The 22,142-nt window shown below is 47.2% G+C and overlaps 1 protein-coding gene across 1 annotated transcript in view; it reads right to left on the bottom strand.

Moving 5' to 3' along the window:
- LOC126175920 (serine/threonine-protein kinase SMG1) overlaps nucleotides 1-22,142 on the bottom strand; it is a 383,335-nt gene that overhangs the window by 174,313 nt on the left and 186,880 nt on the right. The window contains exons 24-25 of the mRNA XM_049922990.1: nucleotides 20,509-20,686; nucleotides 1,823-2,181 (exon numbers count right to left, since the gene is read on the bottom strand). Of these exons, the coding sequence (XP_049778947.1) occupies nucleotides 1,823-2,181; nucleotides 20,509-20,686 (537 nt within the window). The remainder of the gene's footprint in view (nucleotides 1-1,822; nucleotides 2,182-20,508; nucleotides 20,687-22,142) is intronic.

Raw genomic sequence — 22,142 nt, 5'->3', positions numbered from 1 at the left:
TTCGTAGTGACCAATCTATTTCCACAGAAACCTACATTCCTGGAAATTGAAATAAGAACACCGTGAATTCATTGTCCCAGGAAGGGGAAACTTTATTGACACATTCCTGGGGTCAGATACATCACATGATCACACTGACAGAACCACAGGCACATAGACACAGGCAACAGAGCATGCACAATGTCGGCACTAGTACAGTGTATATCCACCTTTCGCAGCAATGCAGGCTGCTATTCTCCCATGGAGACGATCGTAGAGATGCTGGATGTAGTCCTGTGGAACGGCTTGCCATGTCATTTCCACCTGGCGCCTCAGTTGGACCAGCGTTCGTGCTGGACGTGCAGACCACGTGAGACGACGCTTCATCCAGTCCCAAACATGCTCAATGGGGGACAGATCCGGAGATCTTGTTGGCCAGGGTAGTTGACTTACACCTTCTAGAGCACGTTGGGTGGCACGGGATACATGCGGACGTGCATTGTCCTGTTGGAACAGCAAGTTCCCTTGCCGGTCTAGGAATGGTAGAACGATGGGTTCGATGACGGTTTGGATGTACCGTGCACTATTCAGTGTCCCCCCGACGATCACCAGTGGTGTACGGCCAGTGTAGGAGATCGCTCCCCACACCATGATGCCGGGTGTTGGCCCTGTGTGCCTCGGTCGTATGCAGTCCTGATTGTGGAGCTCACCTGCACGGCGCCAAACACGCATACGACCATCATTGGCACCAAGGCAGAAGCGACTCTCACCGCTGAAGACGACACGTCTCCATTCGTCCCTCCATTCACGCCTGTCGCGACACCACTGGAGGCGGGCTGCACGATGTTGGGGCGTGAGCGGAAGACGGCCTAACGGTGTGCGGGACCGTAGCCCAGCTTCATGGAGACGGTTGCGAATGGTCCTCGCCGATACCCCAGGAGCAACAGTGTCCCTAATTTGCTGGGAAGTGGCGGTGCGGTCCCCTACGGCACTGCGTAGGATCCTACGGTCTTGGCATGCATCTGTGCGTCGCTGCGGTCCGGTCCCAGGTCGACGGGCACGTGCACCTTCCGCCGACCACTGGCGACAACATCAATGTACTGTGGAGACCTCACGCCCCACGTGTTGAGCAATTCGGCGGTACGTCCACCCGGCCTCCCGCATGCCCACTATACGCCCTCGCTCAAAGTCCGTCAACTGCACATACAGTTCACGTCCACGCTGTCGCAGCATGCTACCAGTGTTAAAGACTGTGATGGAGCTCCGTATGCCACGGCAAACTGGTTGACACTGACGGCGGCGGTGCACAAATGCTGCGCAGCTAGCGCCATTCGACGGCCAACACCGTGGTTCCTGGTGTGTCCGCTGTGCCGTGCGTGTGATCATTGCTTGTACAGCCCTCTCGCAGTGTCCGGAGCAAGTATGGTGGGTCTGACACAACGGTGTCAATGTGTTCTTTTTTCCATTTCCAGGAGTGTATTTTGACAAGAGCAGTAGCTTTATCCACTGTGGGAGTACATGCACAATAGTTCAGGAAATGACATACACACGTCAAGTAGGTTCAGAGTCTGAAATTCATCCAGTCTTTAGCTCAGGAGGGACAAATGTGTAGTAACTGGAAAGAATTACCTTGGATCATCTAACAGAATCTGATCGGAGCAGCCAGCCCTTCTGCATCCTGTAATTTTATAGTTTTTCTCAAGCAATTTTGTACGTACCAGGTATGCAAATATATGTCTCCTGTTTGTCATCAGATAACTGAGAAGTGTATTTGCAATAGATCTACTGGAAAAGCCTGAAAAGTCACTAATATGAGTTATGGTTACTTCAAGCAACTACTTACCTGTACAATAATTTTGCTATTTCAGAACATGCACGAGCTTTTTCAGCATCCCAAGGCAAATCCGAGTCGGCAGCAACACGGCAAGCTATCTCCAACAATCCACCACTATCATGGTTTGTCAATATTTGCCACCTGTGTGCTGCATGCTCAATTAACAATCTCTGAGCCAATGCTAAGTTGCCCTCCTTGCGAGCAACACGAGCAGCTGTCAGTCGCATTTGGTTTAACACTTCAAAATGTCCTGTATCATCTGGATTTGTACCGTCATTTACATCAAGTTGCTCCAATGTATGTGCCCACCATAAAGCACGACAAAGGGCCCAAGAATTAGTCTTCTCCAGACTCTCATCACTACAAGTCTGAAATAAGTAAATCAGTCAATCAATAACAATAATTATAATAACAATTAAAAAATAAAATTCAGTTGACAGTTGCAAATGTGTATTTATTTTGCTTTACCTATTTTGACAAACTAATTTGTCATCTTCATAAGCTTAGCATTAATTTTGCAGATGTCCATATCTTGTTCATTAAAGAATATTAGTTTAGCATATGTCAATATCTGCTTCACAAAACAAGATTCTGACATCTGGTAAAAAAAATTTTAAGCTCCTGAAGATGAAAAATTTGCCGAAAGCGGTAAAGCAAAAATTTGCAACTAACGGCAATTTCATTCTGAAATAACATTACAGATGCTGAAAAATAACAGCTACGAATAAAATAATAATTTCCAAACAGGCATACCAAACAGTTATTGAAATGAAAATATTCTGTAATGAAGTGCCAAAGAAATTGTTTATATATAATCAGGCAGAATGTGGCGCTGCAGTCAGCAACACCTATATAAGATGGCAAGTGCCTGGTGCAGTTGGCAGATCGGTTGCTGCTGCTACAATGGCAGGTTATGAAGATTTAAGTGAGTTTGTTACATGGTGTTACAGTCTGTGCACAAGCGATGGGACACAGCACCTCCATGCTAGGAATGCAGTGGAGATTTCCCCGTACGACCATTCCATGAATGTACCATGAATATCAGGAATCCGGTAAAACATCAAATCTCCAACATCGCTGTGGCCAGAAAAAGATCCTGCGAGAACAGGACCACTGACAACTGAAGAGAACCGTTCAACATGACACAAATGCCTTCCGCAAACTGTTGCAGATTTTAATGCTAGACCAGCAACAAGTGTCGTCGTGTGAATCGTTCAATGAAACATTATCAATAAGGGCTTTTGGAGCCGAAGGCCCACTTGTGTTCCCTTTATGAATGCACAATACAAAGCTTTACACTTAGGGTGGGCCCATCAACACTGAGATCGGACTGCTGATGATTGGGAACATGTTGCCCGGCTGGACGCGTCTCATTTCAAATTGTATCGAGTGGATGGGCGTGTACAGGTATGAAGACAAATTCACGAATCCATGGACCCTGAATGTCTGCAGGGGACTGTTCAAGCTGGTGGAGGCTCTGTAATAGTGTAGGGGATGGGCAGTTGGAGTGATAAGGGATCCCCGATACATCTAGATATGACTGACAGGTGACAAATAAGCATCCTGTTTGATCATCCGTATCCATTCATGTCCATTGTGCATCCCAATGGACTTAGGTAATGTCAGCAGGACAATGCGACATCCCACACATCCAGAATTGCTACAGAGTGGCTCAAGGAACACGGTTCTGAGATTAAACACTTCCACTGGCCACCAAACTCCCCATACGTGAACATTATAGAGCACGTCTGGAATGCCTTGCAATGTGCTGTTCAGAAGAGATATCCACCCCCTCATACTCTTACAGATTTATGGACAGCCCAGCAGGATTCATGGTGCCAGTTTCCTCCAGCACTACTTCAGGCATTAGTCAAGTCCATGCCACAGTGTTGCGGCACTTCTATGTACTTGGCAGGGGCCCTACACAATATTACGCAGGTGTACCAGTTTCTTTGGCTGTTCAGTGTAGAATGCACTGCTATTTTAAAGAAATTTACAGTTTCATTTAATTATGTAGGATGTTCATTTAGCATCAGTTTGTTGATCAAATTCAATGTATATACACTCTGATTTTAATTGTTTTAAAGGATCAAAGAAACCCTTTCCCCTTTTTCATTGAGTGTTTTAGAATGATGCAAACATATATCAACAGTCACAAGAGTTACTAAGCACTACTGGAGGCCGACATTGACATTTGAAATGCAGAAAAGCAGAAAAAGAAAAAGGGAGTGCTTCAAAATTATATTTCAACAGAAATGGGGTATGAAGATCAGCTCGGAAGCCCACTCTTAATGACTCAGGCATATATTTTATTTTACTAAATAATCATGCCATTTAAGAAACATATCGGAGAGCAAGAAGTCAACGTGATGGGGGAATTTTCTCTGAAGAGATGTTAACACTTAATTTGATCCAGTTGAGGCAGATAACTGACTTCTTTCTGAAAAATCAAAGATATTTGTCAGTGGTTAGAAAAAAAAATTCTACCTGGCATTTCAGGGGGGGGGGGGGGGGGGGAGACTGTCTTTTTGATTCCTAATCCAAAGGTTCTTTAGAAAGAAAGTACAAAATCAGAACAAAGGAAAAAAAAATCATAATAATTTTATAACTACTTTACAGAACTTCACAAATTTGTCATACATTGACGTGAAGGAATGGAAAATGAACAACAGTTACTTCCGATTTTTTTCAGCACTGTTTATTTTTTCTTTCTTCTGCATATTTTTTCATTCTTTCAATCTGCTGTTTCCTTTGTTCAATGGTGAAGATTTTGTCTCTTTTTTGTTCTGTCTTGATAAACCTCTAAGTCTTTAATTTTCTGTTTTTGGATGTCTCCTTCAGAAACAATTTCTTTTAGGTATTTTCGAGTTTCATTGATCCAATTGCTTTTGCTCTCTTTGTTGAAGTATTTGAATATTTGTTTATTCAGTCTGCACTTTCCTCTATTCTTTTTATATTTCTAAAGAAGGTATCATGTTTTTATGAATTGTGTCAAAGTTTTGGGAGTTTCCTACACAGTTCTTTGTTGTTCTTTGGTATATATTTACATTTTCACCATTTTTGGTCATAGAATTTTCTGGAACATCTTTCTCCCCCTATTCCTGGTTGATTGATTTGTTTGGAGGAAGGGACCAAACAGCGGATCATCAGCCCCATGGGATTCGGGATGGATGGGGAAGGAAGTTGACTGTGCGCTTTCAAAGGAATCATCCCAGCATTTGCCTGAAGCAATTTAGGGAAATCACGAAAAATCTCAATCAGATTGGCTGGACGCGGGTTTGAATCATCTTCCCAAACTGCGCCACCTCGCTTGGTACCTATTCCCGTTCTCTATTTTTCCTACTTCAAGTAAAGCAATACAATGATGAGCCAAAACATTACAATCACCTCCTCAGTAGAGTGAGAGATCTGTCTCTGGAAAGCAACACTGTGGCAATCCTGCATGGCATCAATTCACCTAGTCCATAGTGGGTTTGGTATGTGGCACCGATGCCTATCTTGGACAGTTGACCTGCTGAAAGTAGGCATCACACTTGGGAAGACATCAAGCACAAACGAATGCAGGCAGTCCACTATAATGTACACATAGTCCACAGCTATCACGGTGCTTTTGATTAGTTCCCTTGTTCCGAATTAAACAATGCCACAAGGACGAGAATAAAACACGCAAGACTGACAACACAAAATGGAGAGAAAGGAAAAACCACAAGAATTACAGAAGGGCAACAAACACTTAAATGGAAAAAAGGGGAAAGGACAACTACAGAAACGCAAGAAACAGGTAGAAGAGATTAAAATGACAAAACAGAGTACCATGGCTGGTTGACCATGAGAATAAAAAGGAGAAGCCAGCCACTCTGCAACACACTAAAACCTCCATCCTCAAAGCACTAGGGTGGATCAAATGACAAAACCCACTCTCACGAATAAAACTTAAAACTAAATCAGTTGATGAGGCATTGTCAGATAAAATTAGCAGCAAAGAGTCCAGTAACCGAAGATCTCGTCACAGGGTAGTCAAAGTGGGACAGTGCACCTGAATATGGACCACTGTCAACCAGGTGCCGCACTAACACTGAGGCAGTGTCTTCACGGGGCAGGAGGTAACCGTGGGTCATCCAAGCGTGGCTAATGCGGAGCCAGCAGAGAACCACAGAGTCCCTGCGAGAGGCCCACATGGAGCACTGCCACACATTTGTAGTCTCCTCAATGGCACACAGCTTGTTGAGCGTACTGACATTATGCCATTCCATCTCCCAAAGCCGAAAAACCTAGCGATGTAAAAATGAATGCAGGTCAGATATTGGAATGCCAATCTCCATAAGCAGTTCTGTGTAGCCTGTTTGGCCAGCCTGTCAGCAAATTCATTGCCTGGGATTCTGACGTGTCCTGGGGTCCACACAAGCACCACTGAACAACCGGACCGTTCCAGGGCATAGATGGACTCCTGGATGGTCGCTACCAAAGGATGACCAGGGTAGCACTGGTCGATAGCTTGTAGGCTGCTCAAGGAGTCAGTACACAGAAAAAACAACTCCCCAGGGCATTAAAGGACGTGCTCAAGAGCACGGTAGGTAGGTTGGTTTGTTGGATTAAAGGGACCAGACTGCTAAGGTCATCGGTTCCTTTTTTCCAAAAAACTAAAACCACCCACAGAGAATAAAAAAAACGAACAGAAAAGACGGCAGACGACACAGGACAAGAAATACTCAGACAGAGATCAGACAAAACAAATTAAAATCACACAGAGTGTGACGGTGGTTGTCCGACCATAAAGAGAAAAAAAGGAAAAGCCAACCACCGAGAACACATTAAAAACTCAGTTTAAAATCGTAGGCCAAAGGCCAGAATCAACACAAAAAAACCCATAAACACTCAGATTAAATGATAAAAAAACCCTGCCCGAATAAAACGCAAAACTAAGTCTGCCATGACAGAGTCATCTGTTAAAAGGGCAGCGAGTGTATCAGGCAGCACAAATGTCTGCCTGACCACAGCTAAAAGGGGACAGGTCGACAAAATGTGGGCCACTGTCAAAGCCGCACCGCAACGACATAGAGGAGGGTCCTCCCAATGCAGTAAATAACTGTGTGTCAGCCGGGTGTGGCCAATGCGGAGCTGACAAAGGATAATTGACTCTCTGCAATTGGCTCTCATTGATGACCGCCACACACCCGTCGTCGCCTTGATAGGACGGAGTTGGCTTGGCGTGGGCAGATTGCTCCATTCAGCGTCCCAAAGAGAGAGAACTGCATGGCGTAGGACTGCCCACAAATCAGTCTCTGGGAGGCCTACCTCCAGAGTTGGTTCACTGGTGGCCTGTTTGGCCAGGCGGTCCACATGTTCATTGCCGGGTATCCCAGAGTGGCCTGGGGTCCACACAAAGACCACAGAGCGGCCGCAACGGGCAAGAGTATGCAGGGACTCCTGGATAGCCATCACCAGACGAGAGCGAGGGAAACACTGGTCGAGAGCTCGTAAACTGCTCAGGGAGTCACTACAGATAACTAAGGACTCACCTGAGCAGGAGCAGATATACTCTTGGGCACAAAAGATGGCGACCAGCTCAGCAGTGAAAACACTGCAGCCAGCCGGCAAGGATCGTTGTTCGGAGTGGTCCCCTAGAGTTAGAGCATAACCAACCCGACCAGCAACCATCGAACCGTCAGTGTATACAACGCCAGAGCCCTGATGCGTGGCTAGGACGGAATAAAAGCGGCGGCGGAAGGCCTCTGGAGGGACTGAGTCCTTTGGGCCCTGTGCCAATTCCAGCCGAAGGCAAGGGCAAGGCACACACCTCGGGGGTGTACGTAAAGGGGCCCAGAAAGGAGGTGAAAGAGGGAAAACCCCAAGCCCGGAGAGAAGTTCTCTGACACGGACCGCGATCGTACAACCCGACCGGGGCCGACGTTCTGGCAGGAGACGATAATTAGGATGCCCGGGCAAGCTACAAACATGGGCAGCATAAGCGGCCAGTAAATGTTGGCGCCGTAACCGCAGTGGAGGGACACCTGCCTCCACAAGTATGCTGTCCACAGGGCTGGTCCGGAAGGCACCAGTGGCAAGTCGTATCCCACTGTGTAGGATTGAGTCCAGTACCCGCAATGCAGATGGAGATGCTAAGCCATAATCCAGGCTCCCATAATCCAGACGGGACTGGATTAACACCTGGTAGAGCCGTAAGAGGGTAGATCGGTCGGCGCCCCAGCTGGTGTGGCTCAAGCATCGCAGAGCATTTAGATGCCGCCAACACATCTGTTTTAGCTGCCGAATATGACGCAGCCAAGTCAACCGGGCATAAAAAACTACACCCAAAAACCTATGTGACTCCACCACAGCAAGAAGTTCGCTATCAAGGTAAAGCCACGGCTCCGGATGAACAGTGTGTCGCCAGCAGAAATGCATAACGCAGGTCTTGGCGGCTGAAAACTGAAAGCCATGGGCTACAGCCCAAGACTGCGCCTTGCGGATAGCGCCCTGCAGCTGACGTTCAGCAGCTGCAATGCCATTAGAGCTATAGTAAAGGCAGAAGTCATCGGCATACAAGTACGCCGAGACAGACGTCCCTACCGCCGTGGCGAGCCCATTAATTGCTATTAAAAACAGGCAGACACTTAAAACAGATCCCTGTGGCACCCCATTCTCCTGAACTCGGGAGGAACTATGAGAGGCCACAACTTGCACGCGGAAGGTACGATGGGCCAGAAAATTGCGTATGAAAATCGGCAGCGGACCCCGAAGACCCCAATCATGAAGTGTAGAGAGGATGTGATGGCGCCATGTAGCATCATACGCCTTCCGCATTTTGAAAAAGACAGCGACCAGGTGCTGACGGCGGGCAAAGGCCGTACGGATAGCCGACTCCAGGCTCACCCGATTGTCGGCGGCAGAGCGGCCTTTACGGAACCCACCCTGAGACAGAGCCAGGAGGCCCCGTGACTCGAATACCCAACTCAATCGCCGGCTCACCATCCGTTCAAGCAACTTGCAAGAACATTAGTGAGGCTAATGGGGCGGTAGCTGTCCACCTCCAAAGGGTTCTTGCCAGGTTTCAAAATGGGGATGACAATGCTTTCCCGCCATTGCGATGGAAACTCACCCTCGACCCACAGACTGTTGTAAAGGTAGAGGAGGCGTCGCTGGCAGTCCACTGAAAGGTGTTTCAGCATCTGACAGTGGATGCGATCGGGCCCAGGAGTGGTATCAGGGCAAGCGGTTAGGGCACTTTGAAATTCCTACTCATTGAATGGAACATTGTAGGATTCATTAGGGTGGGTGCAAAATGAAAGGCTCCGACGTTCCATCCGCTCTTTAATGAAGCGGAAGGCCAGTGGGTAATTGGCAGAAGCGGAACTCAGAGCAAAATGCTCTGCCAAGCCGTTGGCAATTACGTCGGAGTCCATTCAGTGAAAGAGCATGGACGCTGACAGGGGTCCGATAGCCATAGAGGTGTCGAATCTTGGCCCAGATCTGCGATGGAGTGACATGGAGGCCAATGGTGGACACATACCGCTCCCAGCACTCCTGCTTGCGTTGGCAGATAAGGCAGCGGGCTCGCGCACGCAGCCGTTTGAAGGCGATGAGGTGTTCTATGGAGGGATGTCGCTTGTGACGCTGGAGTGCCCGCCGGCGATCTTTAATCTCTTCAGCGATCTCAGGTGACCACCGAGGCACAGTCCTCCGCCGAAGTGACCCAGAAGAATGGGGAATGGCAGATTCTGCGGCAGTAACAATGCCGGTGGTGACTGAGTGACCCACCGCATCAATGTCGTCATTAGAGAGGCTCAATAGCGGCAGTGGAGGAGAACAAGTCCCAGTCAGCCTTATTCATAGCCCACCTGCAAGGGCGCCCAGAAGACTGACGCTGTGGCAGTAACAGAAAGATCGGAAAGTGGTCACTACCACACAGGTCATCATGCACTCTCCATTGCACAGACGGTAAGAGGCTAGGGCTGCAGATCGAAAGGTCGATGGTGGAGTACGTGCCATGCAACACACTGAAGTGTGTGAAGGCACCATCATTTAAAATCGTAAGATCGAGCTGTGCCAATAAATGCTCAATGGTGGCGCCTCGACCTGTCGGCACTGACCCAGCCCACAGAGGGTTATGGGCGTTGAAGTCGCCCAGTAACAGGAAAGGCAGCGGCAATTGCGCTATCAGCACAGCCAGGACATGGTGCGGAACATCACCATCCGGTGGAAGATAAGGACTGCAGACGGTAACAACCTGTGGCGTCCACACCCGAACAGTGACAGCCTCTAAAGGTGTTTGTAGAGGGACAGACTCGCTGTGAAGCGAGTGAAGGACATAGATGCAGACGCCACCAGACACCCTTTCATAAGCTGCCCAGTTCTTATAATAACCCCGATAGCCACGGAGAGCGGAGGTTCGCATCGCTGGAAATCAAGTTTCTTGAAGAGCAATGCAGAAAAAAGGGTGAAGGCTGATAAGTTGGCAGAGCTCAGCTAGATGGTGGAAGAAACCACTGCAGTTCCACTGGAGGATGATGATGTCCATGGCTGAGAAAGGTGTGAAGAGACTGGGGAGGCAGATTACGCCTCCTGGGCCCCTGCTGCTACCGAGCCACTACCTGTGCAACAGCTATCTGTCGCGTCTGAGGGACTAGTGAGATCCAGGTCCTCAGTGGGTGCCAGAATCTCCACTTCATCCTCTGACGCAGAGTTGGAAGGTTGCGGTGGGACAGGTGCCACCGCAATGTCAGGATGCTTGGGAGCCTTTTTCTTCGACTGCTTTGCACGCTGTGCCTTTGGTGGGTCTGGCTGGGAGGGCTTCACTGGGTCAGTCTCAGGGACGGACGACGACAGTGAGGCCCTACGACCAGCAACCGGTGGCTGCTTCAAAAATTTGCGGGTGTCCACTTTGGCACTGGGTAAAGACTGGGATGGTAGGGCCCCAAGGGACCCTTTCCCAGTGAGAGTAGCCGAAGAAGTCTCACGCTTCTCCGGCTGGGAAGGGGGAACTAATGTCCCCGATAGTTGGGGTGGTGTTGCTCCTGAAGTAGATGGAGCAGGAGCAACAGAGAGGGAAGTGCCCCCCCACAACCAAGGGGGGCGGTGCATTCTGACATAGCTGAGAGGCAACAGTACGTGACGACACGGGAGAGGATCGTACCAGTGTTGCAGCAGCGGCACAAGTTGATGGCATTGGCACAGGATGTAGTCGCTCATATTTCCGCCTAGCCTCTGGGTAGGTCAGGCAGTCCAGGGTCTTATATTCCATAATCTTCCTTTCTTTCTGGACTATCCTACAGTCTGGCGAGCAGGGGGAATGGTGTTCTCCGCAGTTAACACAGATAGGAGGCGGGGCACATGGAGTATTGGGATGCGAAGGACGTCCACAATCTCGACACGGGATGCCGGAAGTACTGCGGGACGACATGTGCCCAAACTTCCAGCATTTAAAACACCGCATTGGAGGAGAGATATATGGCTTCACATCACAACGGTAAACCATCACCTTAACCTTTTCGGGTAAGCCATCACCCTCGAAGGCCAAGATGAAGGCACCGGTGGCTACCTGATTATCCCTCGGACCCCGATGGACGCGCCGGACGAAGTTAACACCTTGTCGTTCTAGGTTGGCGCGTAGTTCATCGTCGGACTGCAGAAGAAGATCCCTGTGGAATATAATACCCTGGACCATGTTGAGACTCTTATGGGGCATGCTGCTAACTGAAACATCCCCCAACTTGTCACAAGCGAGCAACCTCCATGACTGGGCAGAGGATGCTGTTTTGATGAGTGCAGAGCACATTTTGGACAAGGCCTCCACCTCCTCGAACTTGTCCTCTAAATGCTCCACAAAAAACTGAGGCTTGGTTGGCACAAAAGATTCACCATCAACCCGCGTACAGACAAGGTACCGGGGTGAATAATCTCCACTGCTGTCTTTAGCCATGCGTTCCTCCCATGGAGTGGCCAGGGAGAGAAATGATCTTGGATTGTATTGCTTGCCGTTGAGGTTAGACCTCGATCGCTTAGAGACGGCTGGTGGAGGCCCACCAGCGAGAGATGATGTACCATGCTTCATTGCAGGTGATCCGCCCTGATGCCACCCACTCCGACCAGGGGCTCTCCCCACGGGTGCCACCCAGCCGCAGCAAAGACCACCTGGCAGGATGGCCTTTGCCAGGAGTCCTGATGTGCCAGAGGGACAGGCATCTACTCCTTGGCATACGTGGGGAGGTCTCAGCAGTGCGATCCCTGTGTAGTCAGGGGGCTACTGCCAAGAGGGTACCATGCTGGATGTCGGGTGTCGAAATATCCATGTACATCACGAGGGCAAAGATGGAAGTGCACAATGGAGGGAATGTATGCTATCCGGAACACACTGCAGTGGACGTGGCCGGTAGCTCGATGTAAGTCCAACTCTATGACAATATTGGGTGTGCCAGATCTCAGAGCAAGATGGATTTAAGATCCACCACATAAGGCGTCCCTTCCCCAAATGGTACGCACTAATGGAAAATTTGGAAAGGTAGTGGTCGAACCCCTTAGGGGCCATCACATTAAAGGCCGAAACAGTTGAGACTCCTTTTAGTCACCTCTTATGACAGGCAGGAATACCGCGCGCCTATTCTTACCCCCGAACCCGCAGGGGGTTCTGCAGTGAAAACACTGCAGCCATCAGCAAGGAATGCTGTTCAGTATGTCCTCCATGGACATATGCAAAGCCAACGTGACCATCAGCCATCAAGCCATCGGTGTAAACCACTTCATGGCCTCGGTACATGCCAAGAATCGAGATGAAGTTACAGCGGAGAGAAGCGGGGTGAACTGAGTCCTTTGAGCCCTGTGAAAGGTCCAGACAAAGCCGCGGCCTTGGTGTACACCATGGAGGTGTATGCGATTAGACCTGGAGTATAGGTGGTAAAGGGAAGGACTCCACTTCAGATAGAAGGGATTGGATGCGAACTGCAATTGTTAGCCCTGACCTGGGCCACCGATGCGGGAGATGAACTGCCGTGGGTGGGAAAAGGAGACTGTAATTCAGATGTGCAGGAGAACTACAAATGTGTGCAACATAACTGGCGAACAGTTGTGTACGCCTGACCTGCAATGGAGGGACTCCAGCCTCCGCAAGGACGCTGGTCACCGGACTCGTCCTAAAATCTTCTGTTGCTAGTCAAACGCTATGGTGGTGCACTGGGTCGAGTAAACGCAGCGCTGAGGGCACCGCTGAACCATAAACCAGACTCCCAAATTAAGGTGGGACTGAACGAGGGCTCTGTATAGCTGCAGCAGTGTAGAGCCACCTGCACCCCAGTTGGTGTTGCTCAGGCAGTGGAGGGCATTGAGGTGTCGCCAGTACTTCCGCTTAAACTGACGAAGGTGAGGAAGTCAAGTCAATTGGGCGTTGAAAATGAATCCTAAAAATCAGTAAGTCTCTACTACAGTGAGGAGATCATCAGTAAGGTAAAGTTCTGGTTACAAATGAATGGTACGGCAATGACAGTAGTGCAGAACACACGACCTTGTGGCCGAAAACTGAAAGCTGTGGGCTGGAGCCCATGACTGCACCTTGTGAATGGCTCCCTGCAGGCACCGCTCAGCAACACCAGTACTGGTGGAGCAGTACGAAATGCAGAAGTCATCTGCATACAGAGAGGGTGAGATGGACAGCCCTACAGCAGCTGCTAGACCATTAATGGCCACTAAAAATAGAGATACACTCAATACAGAGCCCTGTGGGACCCAATTCTCCTGGATATGGGGAAGATGGGCACTATGAGAGGCACCAACTTTGACACGGAAAGTACGAAGCAACAGGAAATTCTGGATAAAAATTGGGAGTGGGCCTCTGATACCCCACTCGTATAATGTGTCAAGGATATGGTGTCGCCAAGTGGTGTCATACACTTTTCGTAAATAAAAATAAAAGACGGCAACAAGGCTGTTCGGATGGCATATTCATATTCAAGGGACACAAGATTATCAGTGGTAGAGCGACCCAGGCGGAAGCTGCCCTGTCACAGAGCCAGTAGGCCACATGACTCCAGGACCCAACCCAACTGCCGAAACACCATACGTTCCAGCAACTTACAAAGAATGCTGGTGAGGCTAATGGGCCGATAGCTATCCACATCAAGCGTGTTTTTACTGAAGCTGAGCACTGAATGATTGTGCTCGCCTGCCATTGTGATGGAAAGACACCATCGCACCAGATCTGGTTGAAGATGATGAAGAGATGACGCTTGTAGTCAAATGAGAGACGTTTAATCATCTGATTGATGGGGCATAATAGGGTTCACTGTGCTGTGTAGTGAACGAGAGGACTTTCCCTTCCATTTGCCGTTTGAGAGTGCAAAAGGCTGGGGATAATTCTCCGATGCAGTGGTGCGAGCATAGTGCTTGGCAATCGCATTTGCGTCAGTAGATAACACATCATTTATGTTAACACCAGGAACACCTGTTGGGGTCTGGTACCCAAACACTCTTTTGACCTTTGCCCAGACTTGGGAAGGTGACATATGGCATCCAATTGTCAACACGTACCTCTCCCAACACTCTTGTTTCCCCAACACACTTGTTTCCGCCTTTTGATAAGCTGGCGAACGCGGGCACGGAGCCGTTTATAGGCTACAGGGTGCTCCAGGGAAGGGTGCCGCTTATCACGCTGTAGAGCTCGCCGACTCTCCTTAATTGCCTCAGTGCCTTCTGGCGACCACCAAAGTACTGTCTTTCGCTGGGGCACCCTAAAGAAAGAGGGATCGTGTTTTCTGCCGCAGAAATGATCATTGTCATTACCTACTCAACCACCACATCAAAGTTATCATGTGGGGTGAGGGGGGGGGGGGGGGGGATTCAACGGTGACAGCAGAGGTGAAGGCTTCCCAGTCTGCCTTCTTTGAAGCCCATCTGGGCAGGCATCCATAGGCCTGACATGGGGGTAGTGATGAGGAAGTGGTCACTACCACACAGGTCGTCATGTGTTCTCCAGTAGATATATGGGAGAAGGCCAGGACTCCAAACCGAGAGATCAATGGCCAAATATTTCCCATGTGCCACACTGAAATGTGTGGTGGCCCCAGTATTTACGAGGCAGAGGTCGAGTTGTGACAGTAAATTTTCGACATCTCTGGCTTGGCCAGTATGAACTGTGTCACCCCACAAGGAGTTATGAGCGTTAAAATCTCCCAAAAGTAGGAAAGGTTTAGGGAGTTGATCAATCAGTGCAGCCAATGCATTCCGGGGTACTGCACCATCTGGAGGATGATATATGAGTGTATTTCGGAAAGTAAAGATACACCGTACGGCAGAGGAACAGAAGAGTTTTGGCGAACAAGTTGGCAACACTGGTGTTAACCTTGAACCGTTAGCTTTCTCCTCGCAGTTGTTCGGCAGTTGAACGTTGCTTCTGGTTGGTGTAGGTCATGTTTAAAATGGCTGCGCCGATTCAGAACCCCGCCAAATGCGAAGTGCACTCCATCATACGTTTTCTTCACGCAAAAGGTCAGCGACCAGTGGATATTCACAAATAAATTGTTTCTGTTTATGGGAACATTACGAATCGACAAAATGTAACGAAATGGTGTCGTCATTTCTCTGAAGGTAGAACCGATATTGATGACGAACAAAGAACAGGTCGGCCATCTGTGATCTTTGATGCCCTTGTTCAGAGAACGGAGGAATCAATTCGTGCGAATAGACGCCTCACATTGAAATAATTGCATCAGATCATATCGGACGTGTCAATGACAACTCTATGACGATGTGACTGTCAAGTTAGGGTACAGGAAATAGTGAGCGCTCTGGGTTCCAAAACTGTTAATGGAAGAACACAAAAAGAAAAGGATGGGCTTAGCACTTTACTTCCTCACACGCTATGCTGAAGCAGGTGATGAGTTTCTTGATCACATTGTGACAGGTGACGAGACGTGGGTTTATCACCATACACCTGAATCCAAGCATCAATCAATGCAACGGCGCCATTTGAATTCACCAGAAGCCAAGAAATGCAAAACGTCAATTTCAGCTAAGAAAATCATGGCTTCTTTTTTTTTTTTTTTTTGGGGACAGACAGGCTTTCTTCTGTTGGAATTTATGCCTCCTGGAATGACAATTAATGCTGCTGCAGATTGCCAGACTTTAAAACATCTTCAAAGGGCAATTTCCAAACAAACACAAGGGAATGCTGACAAGTGGAGTCCACTTGCTTCATGACAACGCTCGGCCTCACACAGCACTCATAACCAAAGCACTACTCAAACAATTCAAGTGGGACTTATTGGACCATTCGCCATACAACCCGGACCTTGCGCCCACCGACTTCCATGTCTTCCATTACCTGAAGTCACATACTGGTGGAAAATCATTCCACGATGATGAAGAGATCAAAGATGAAGTTGAAATGTGGTTCCGACAACAGGTGGCAACCTTGTATGACTGTGGGATACAAAAGCTTGTGCACCGACTTAACAAATGTTTGGATAACGGGGCTGATTATGTTAAAAAGTAACAAATAATCCAGTTAATAAGATGTAACTGACGTTTTCTAAATAAATGTTCTATTTAAGGACTGCGAGCCATTGTATCTTTACTTTTCGAAATACCCTCGTACATTGCAGACAGTATTTTCTGCGTTGTCATTATCCTTACAGCCACAGCTTCCAGAAGGGTTTGAAGGGGCACAGGTTCACTGCATACTGAGTTCAGGATATAGACGCAAACTCAACCTGACACTCCATTAGAGTTGTTACAGTTCCTGTAATATCCCTTATAGCCATGGAGGGCAGGGGTCCGCATTACCGGGTACCAGGATTGCTGGAGGGCAATGCAGAAAGCAAGTGTAAAGCTTAACAAATGCTTAACTGGTGGATGACGTTATTGTGAGGCTGGGAAGGCATGAAGCGAGGAAGGAGGCAGGTTATGCCTCAGGGTCACCTGCTGCCCTCTGACTTGAGTATTTGTAGCCATTTCTATGGTGAATGAGGCATCAGTGAGATCCAGGTCCGCAGGGGAAGCTAAGATCTCCGCTGCACCCTCAGATGTAGAATTGATAGCGAGTGGTGGTGTTGGGGCCACCAGAGGGTCCTGTTTCTTAGCAGACTACTATTTAGTTTGCTTGCTCTCTCGTTTCTCTTTAGGGGCTTGCTGGGAAGATTTCTCCGAAGCAGCACAGAGGAAGACCATGTAGCTCATGGTCTAGCAGCTTTTGGCTCCTTCAGCCACTGGCGAGTGTCTGCCCTGGCATTAGTGGAGACCTTGGGAGAGAAGGTCCCAAGGAACCCCTTCTGCATGAGAGGAGCTAGAGGAGGCTGTTGCTTCTCTGGCAGGGGGGAGGCGGCCGATGTCCCCTGCATTTGGGAGGGCCTTGCTCCTGGAGTAGGTGCTTTGGGAGCAACAGAGGAAGATGTGCCCCCTACCACCAAAGGGGCAGATGCCCAGAGGGCCCACTGTTCGTGTCACAGAGTGAGGAATCACTGGCACTTGGGACGGCGACGGTGATGTAGCTGCAGCGTATGTCAACGTCAACCAAATGGGGTATAATCTTTCGAATTTACGTTTAGCCTCTGTGTAAATCAACCGGTCATGGTCTTGTACCCACGATTTTCTGCTCCTTTAGGAGTACTGGGCAGTCTGGTAAGCAGGGGGAGTGGTGCTCTCCACAGCTGATGCAAGTGGGAGGTGGCGCACATGAAGTATCTGGGTGCAGTGGACATCCGCAGTCTTGACATGTGGTGCTGGAAGTGCAGCGGGAAGACATGTGCCCAAACTTCCAGCACTTAGCACCGCATTGGGAGAGGGACATATGGTTTAACGTGACAGTGGTAAACCATCACCTTGACCTCTTCAGGCAATGAATCACCCTCAAATGCCAAGATGAAGGCATCGGTAGCAACTCTGGTGTCTTTGGGTCCCCTGAAAACGCACTGGATGAAATGAACATCCTGCCATTCTACATTGGCGTGGAGCTCATCGTCAGGCTGCAAAAGGTGGTCAAGATAGCAAATAATCCCCTGGACCATGTTGAGCCTTTTATGGGGAGCTACAGAGAAAGGAATACCACCCAGCTTATTACAGGCGAGTAATGCTCGGGACTGGGCTGGCGATGCTGTCTGAATCAAGACTGCACCGGTTTCTCATCTTGGACAGCACTGTAACTTCTCCAAACTTATCCTCAAGGTGTTCAACGAAAAATTGAGGCTTCGTAGGTAGAAAAGAGTATCCAACGGTTCTGCTACAGACTAAAAACCAAGGCAAATATGGCTCTCTCTGTTCTGTAGCTCTACATTCCTCCCATGGTGTAGTGAGGGAGGGAAATGATTTAGGATCATACCTGTCGGCATTTTATTCTATCTTGCCCTTCTTAGAGACTGCTGGTGTACGGTCACCAGCAAGAGATGACTTAGTCCGCTTCATTGCGGGTCATCCACCCTGATGTCACCCACTTTGATCAGGGGCTCTCCCCACGGGCGCCACCCAGCCACAGCAAAGGCCACTTGGCATGATGGCCGGTGCCGGAAGTCCTGATGCCCCAGGAAGACAGGCATCTACTCCTTGGCATACATGGGAAGTTTATAGCTCAGGCATCAGCAGTGTGATCCCTGTGTTGTCAGGGATCATGGGTACATGACGGCCTCACCACAATGGACTTGCAACCGTGCTCGATATTGGGGGGAGAAATCCAATATTGTCTCTTGTCCTCTTTCGCCCTCATGCCAACGGAAGAAGATGACCTACTCTGGAAAGTGTCCATCCCCAAATAGTTGAATTGCAGTTGGAGATGCAAAGCCATGACAAGAGATTCAGGAGATCGAATCTAATGGCATTCGTGCACCATGTAAGGCGTCATTCCCCATATGGTCTGCACGTCTGTAGAATTTTGAAACTGGCAGGTCAAACCATAGAGTGGGTCGAAAACTGAAAGAGTCCTTTTAGTCGCCTCTTACAACAGGCAGGAATACCTCGGACCTATTCTAACCCCCAGACCCACAGGGGAGGGGGAATCTTATTTAACAGTGTTTTTGGGCCAACATGGGAACACACAGGGGTTGCTTGCTGCGAATCTCCAAGTGCATCAACATGCACTGAACGGTGTGCTCTGAAACACTAGTGCCTGCACCAACACTGTACTCTACCATCAGATCTGCAACACATCATTGCCTATCCTGCTTTAACAGAACAAGAAAACATACTCAGAGTTCCACCATCCTTTAATCTCTTTCCAAAGTTGTCCATGAAAGTAGTACATGAACAGCTCTTCTGTTTCTAAGATGCTTTTCCCAGGCACCAAGTCACAACAATTTGCCATCATCAATGTCAGTGGATTTCCTCATTTCTGGCCTGTATCATCACTATAATGATTCCCCGTTCATCTCTGCTCCATTGACATACTTTCCTTACAGTGCCAAAGGCTCACAATGCCACCAAGTGTACTCAGTCCTGTGGTGGAGAGTGGTCATAATGTTTCGGGTTACCAATAGCACCCGGATTTCTATGAAAATGCATTTGACATGTGTGTTTGAATGTTTTGGCCATTTGGGGATGAAAGCATATTTCTAAGATTTCACCAATATAACTGCATCAATTTAAATATTTATAATGCGTATTATATAATTTTTCTGGCATCAGTACATGTATTGGAATGACTCGCATGATAACACCTCATACTCATGATTTTTTTATATGAAAATTACACCGAAAGTGCAAAACATTAGTAATTTCACAAATTCTGTTAACAGCCTGAAAATTTCACAGTCTACTCAAGTGCCCTAGTTTGACTCTGTAAATGTCGACAGAAGTCAATATACTCTGTGCCAATAAATTTAAATAAAAAAAGGATCCTATAGTTAAGCAATGCTGCCCCATATATGATAATGGACAGAAATGCAATTAAAATATTTTATCCTAACATAAAGCACATTACATGTTTAGCACAGGTGCTGCATCATGTATCCGAAACAGTACATCTACAATATGACACTGAATATGCAGATATCCTCTACAAGCACGATAAAAATACGCACAAAATGCAAAGGTTTGAAAGTTCTGGCAGCTTTAATGAAGGCACATGCTGATTTTTTTCCTATTGATGGTGTTCTTGAAAGCAATTTTAGGTGTTGCCACATTTAGAGAGAGACTGCCAGATTTAGCTTTTCCACCACAATTTATTTTAACAAGGTGGATTACCTGGGCTGCTATCTTTTACTGTGATAATTGTGATCTAAGTCAGTAAGATACCTAAATTACCAAAAATTTATTTCAGTTGTTACATCTTTGTTTCATTCTACTCTAAGGCCTTAAGTTATTGCCCCCCAATTGTTGCCTTCTCACTGTTTCAAAAACATTACATCACACCTGTCCACTTTCATTTAGTTCTACATTGTCATATGGGCAAGCTGGATTCTAACTAAGGAGAAAACTATTAGTTTTGTTGCATAATACAAAAAAAGAAAGAAAATAGATAAAAGGTTTTACAAAGAGATGAGCAAACTACTTATTTTACACCTTGAACAAGTTGTCAGACCCATTCATGGTACATGCCAAACATTTTATTGAAAATATGATCCTCATGTCGGGGTGGGGGTGCAGGAGAGAAAAGGGGGGAAGGGAGGGGTGGGAGGGGGGAGGGAGGGGGGAGGGAGAGAGAGAGAGAGAGGGGGGAGAGAGAGAGAGAGAGAGAGAGAGAGAGAGAGAGAGAGAGAGAGAGAGAGAATATTTTTCATACTCACCATTTTAAATGTATTTACAGCTGAGTGGCCATTAAAATTATCTCTCAAGGCTGAAGCAGCGCAATGCAGTAGCGTTGCCTCCTGTATAAATTCTGAAGGAGAGTGGCGAATGCCCTCCTGGAGATGGAATTGAGCCACTTTCAGACAATCTTCAATTTTTTCTCCCCATTCCACCAACCTGTTGCAAGAAAACAGAATACCACATACAGTTTCTGACATCTTATACAAACCATTAAGCTATACCAACATAGTGAATATTTACTCCAGTGAATGTATTTGTGAAGCAGTAATAAGACCAAGAAAATGCCAACGCCCATGCACAAACTTAATTAAGCAGATGCACTGTGTAGACAAGTGACAGGTGCAAGCACCTGCATGCGAATGATTGTCATGTGTCACGATCTTATACAGTCACAACATAGAATTCGGTCCAACCCTTTACGTTTACTATAACATTGTGTTTTAATTGCATCAGCCTGCATGTAAAGTAACATTTTGGATTGAACATTCTTTTTTCTCACCTAATAGCAAAGTTCCAGTTGCGTCCTTATATAGACATCACCATTGTGTAAACAACAAATGGTACAGCCATTAAATTGTTATGAATTGGTTGTCACAGGATTTGAATGTGCCACGGCCAATACTTATACGGCACAGGCTGTGACATACAAGCATTTTGCCAAGAGATGGGAACAGAGAATACACTTCCCAAAAACCACAATTATCCTGAACACTGATGCGTAGCAACTCTAAAATTTTACTGAACCAACATACTGCAAAAGCCTTTACATACTTTATTTTTTATCATTCTTTAAGTTTTTTTCCAGCTCATTTTTAATCTGGCTGGAAAATCACTAATTCCTTTAACAATGTTTCAGCAGGCATCCATTCAGCCATTGTTAAGGCCAGACTGAAATTCTTATACGAGTGTAATTTGAATGTGTTTAAGGATGGAGAACCATGCTTAAAATCTGATCCACACTTATTTCAAGATGACACATCACAGATGAAATAAAATTAATTAATGACAACACACACACCATAGATAAGCATGTGTGTGTCAACCCTTTCATTGCTACACGCATGCTCTTTGTGTTCCATGCTGAGGCAGCTTTCGTTATGGCTGTAGTGTTGGCCAAATATTGGTGCCTGTGCTGAGAGATGATGTTCTGGCCGATACAAAATACTTATCATCCCATTTTTCAAAAACTATTAGGTGAAAAAATTTGATTTTTGGACATCTTACAGTCTGATTTCTTCACTCGATAAAGAATCAAATTTCTTTTCGTTATCCATCGTACTTACTGCGCTGCATCAAATTAAGTAAAACATTGCATGAAATTTTAAAGATTTTGCAGAGATAAAACCATATTGTGTACACTTTGCGTTTGGTTGATTTTAGCTCATATATTGCAGTGAATGAAACGTATTTAAGATGTTGAAATTTTATTTAAAGTTTGCACATTACAAATCATGCGGTCTTAAAAATTGTCATATCTCAAATGATTCAAGATACTGCAACGAGGTTTTTTTGCAAACAATAGCACGCAATAAGGCACATATGTTGTATGATAAATCCTCAAAAACTTTTTTATTGACCGAGATATTGACATAACTCGTTTGAAGCAGTGCGA

This window comes from Schistocerca cancellata, chromosome 3, assembly GCF_023864275.1.
Source record: "Schistocerca cancellata isolate TAMUIC-IGC-003103 chromosome 3, iqSchCanc2.1, whole genome shotgun sequence".
Lineage (NCBI taxonomy): Eukaryota > Metazoa > Arthropoda > Insecta > Orthoptera > Acrididae > Schistocerca > Schistocerca cancellata.
Note: the sequence above shows the minus strand (reverse complement) of the source record. Positions and strands in the feature narration are given on the sequence as shown.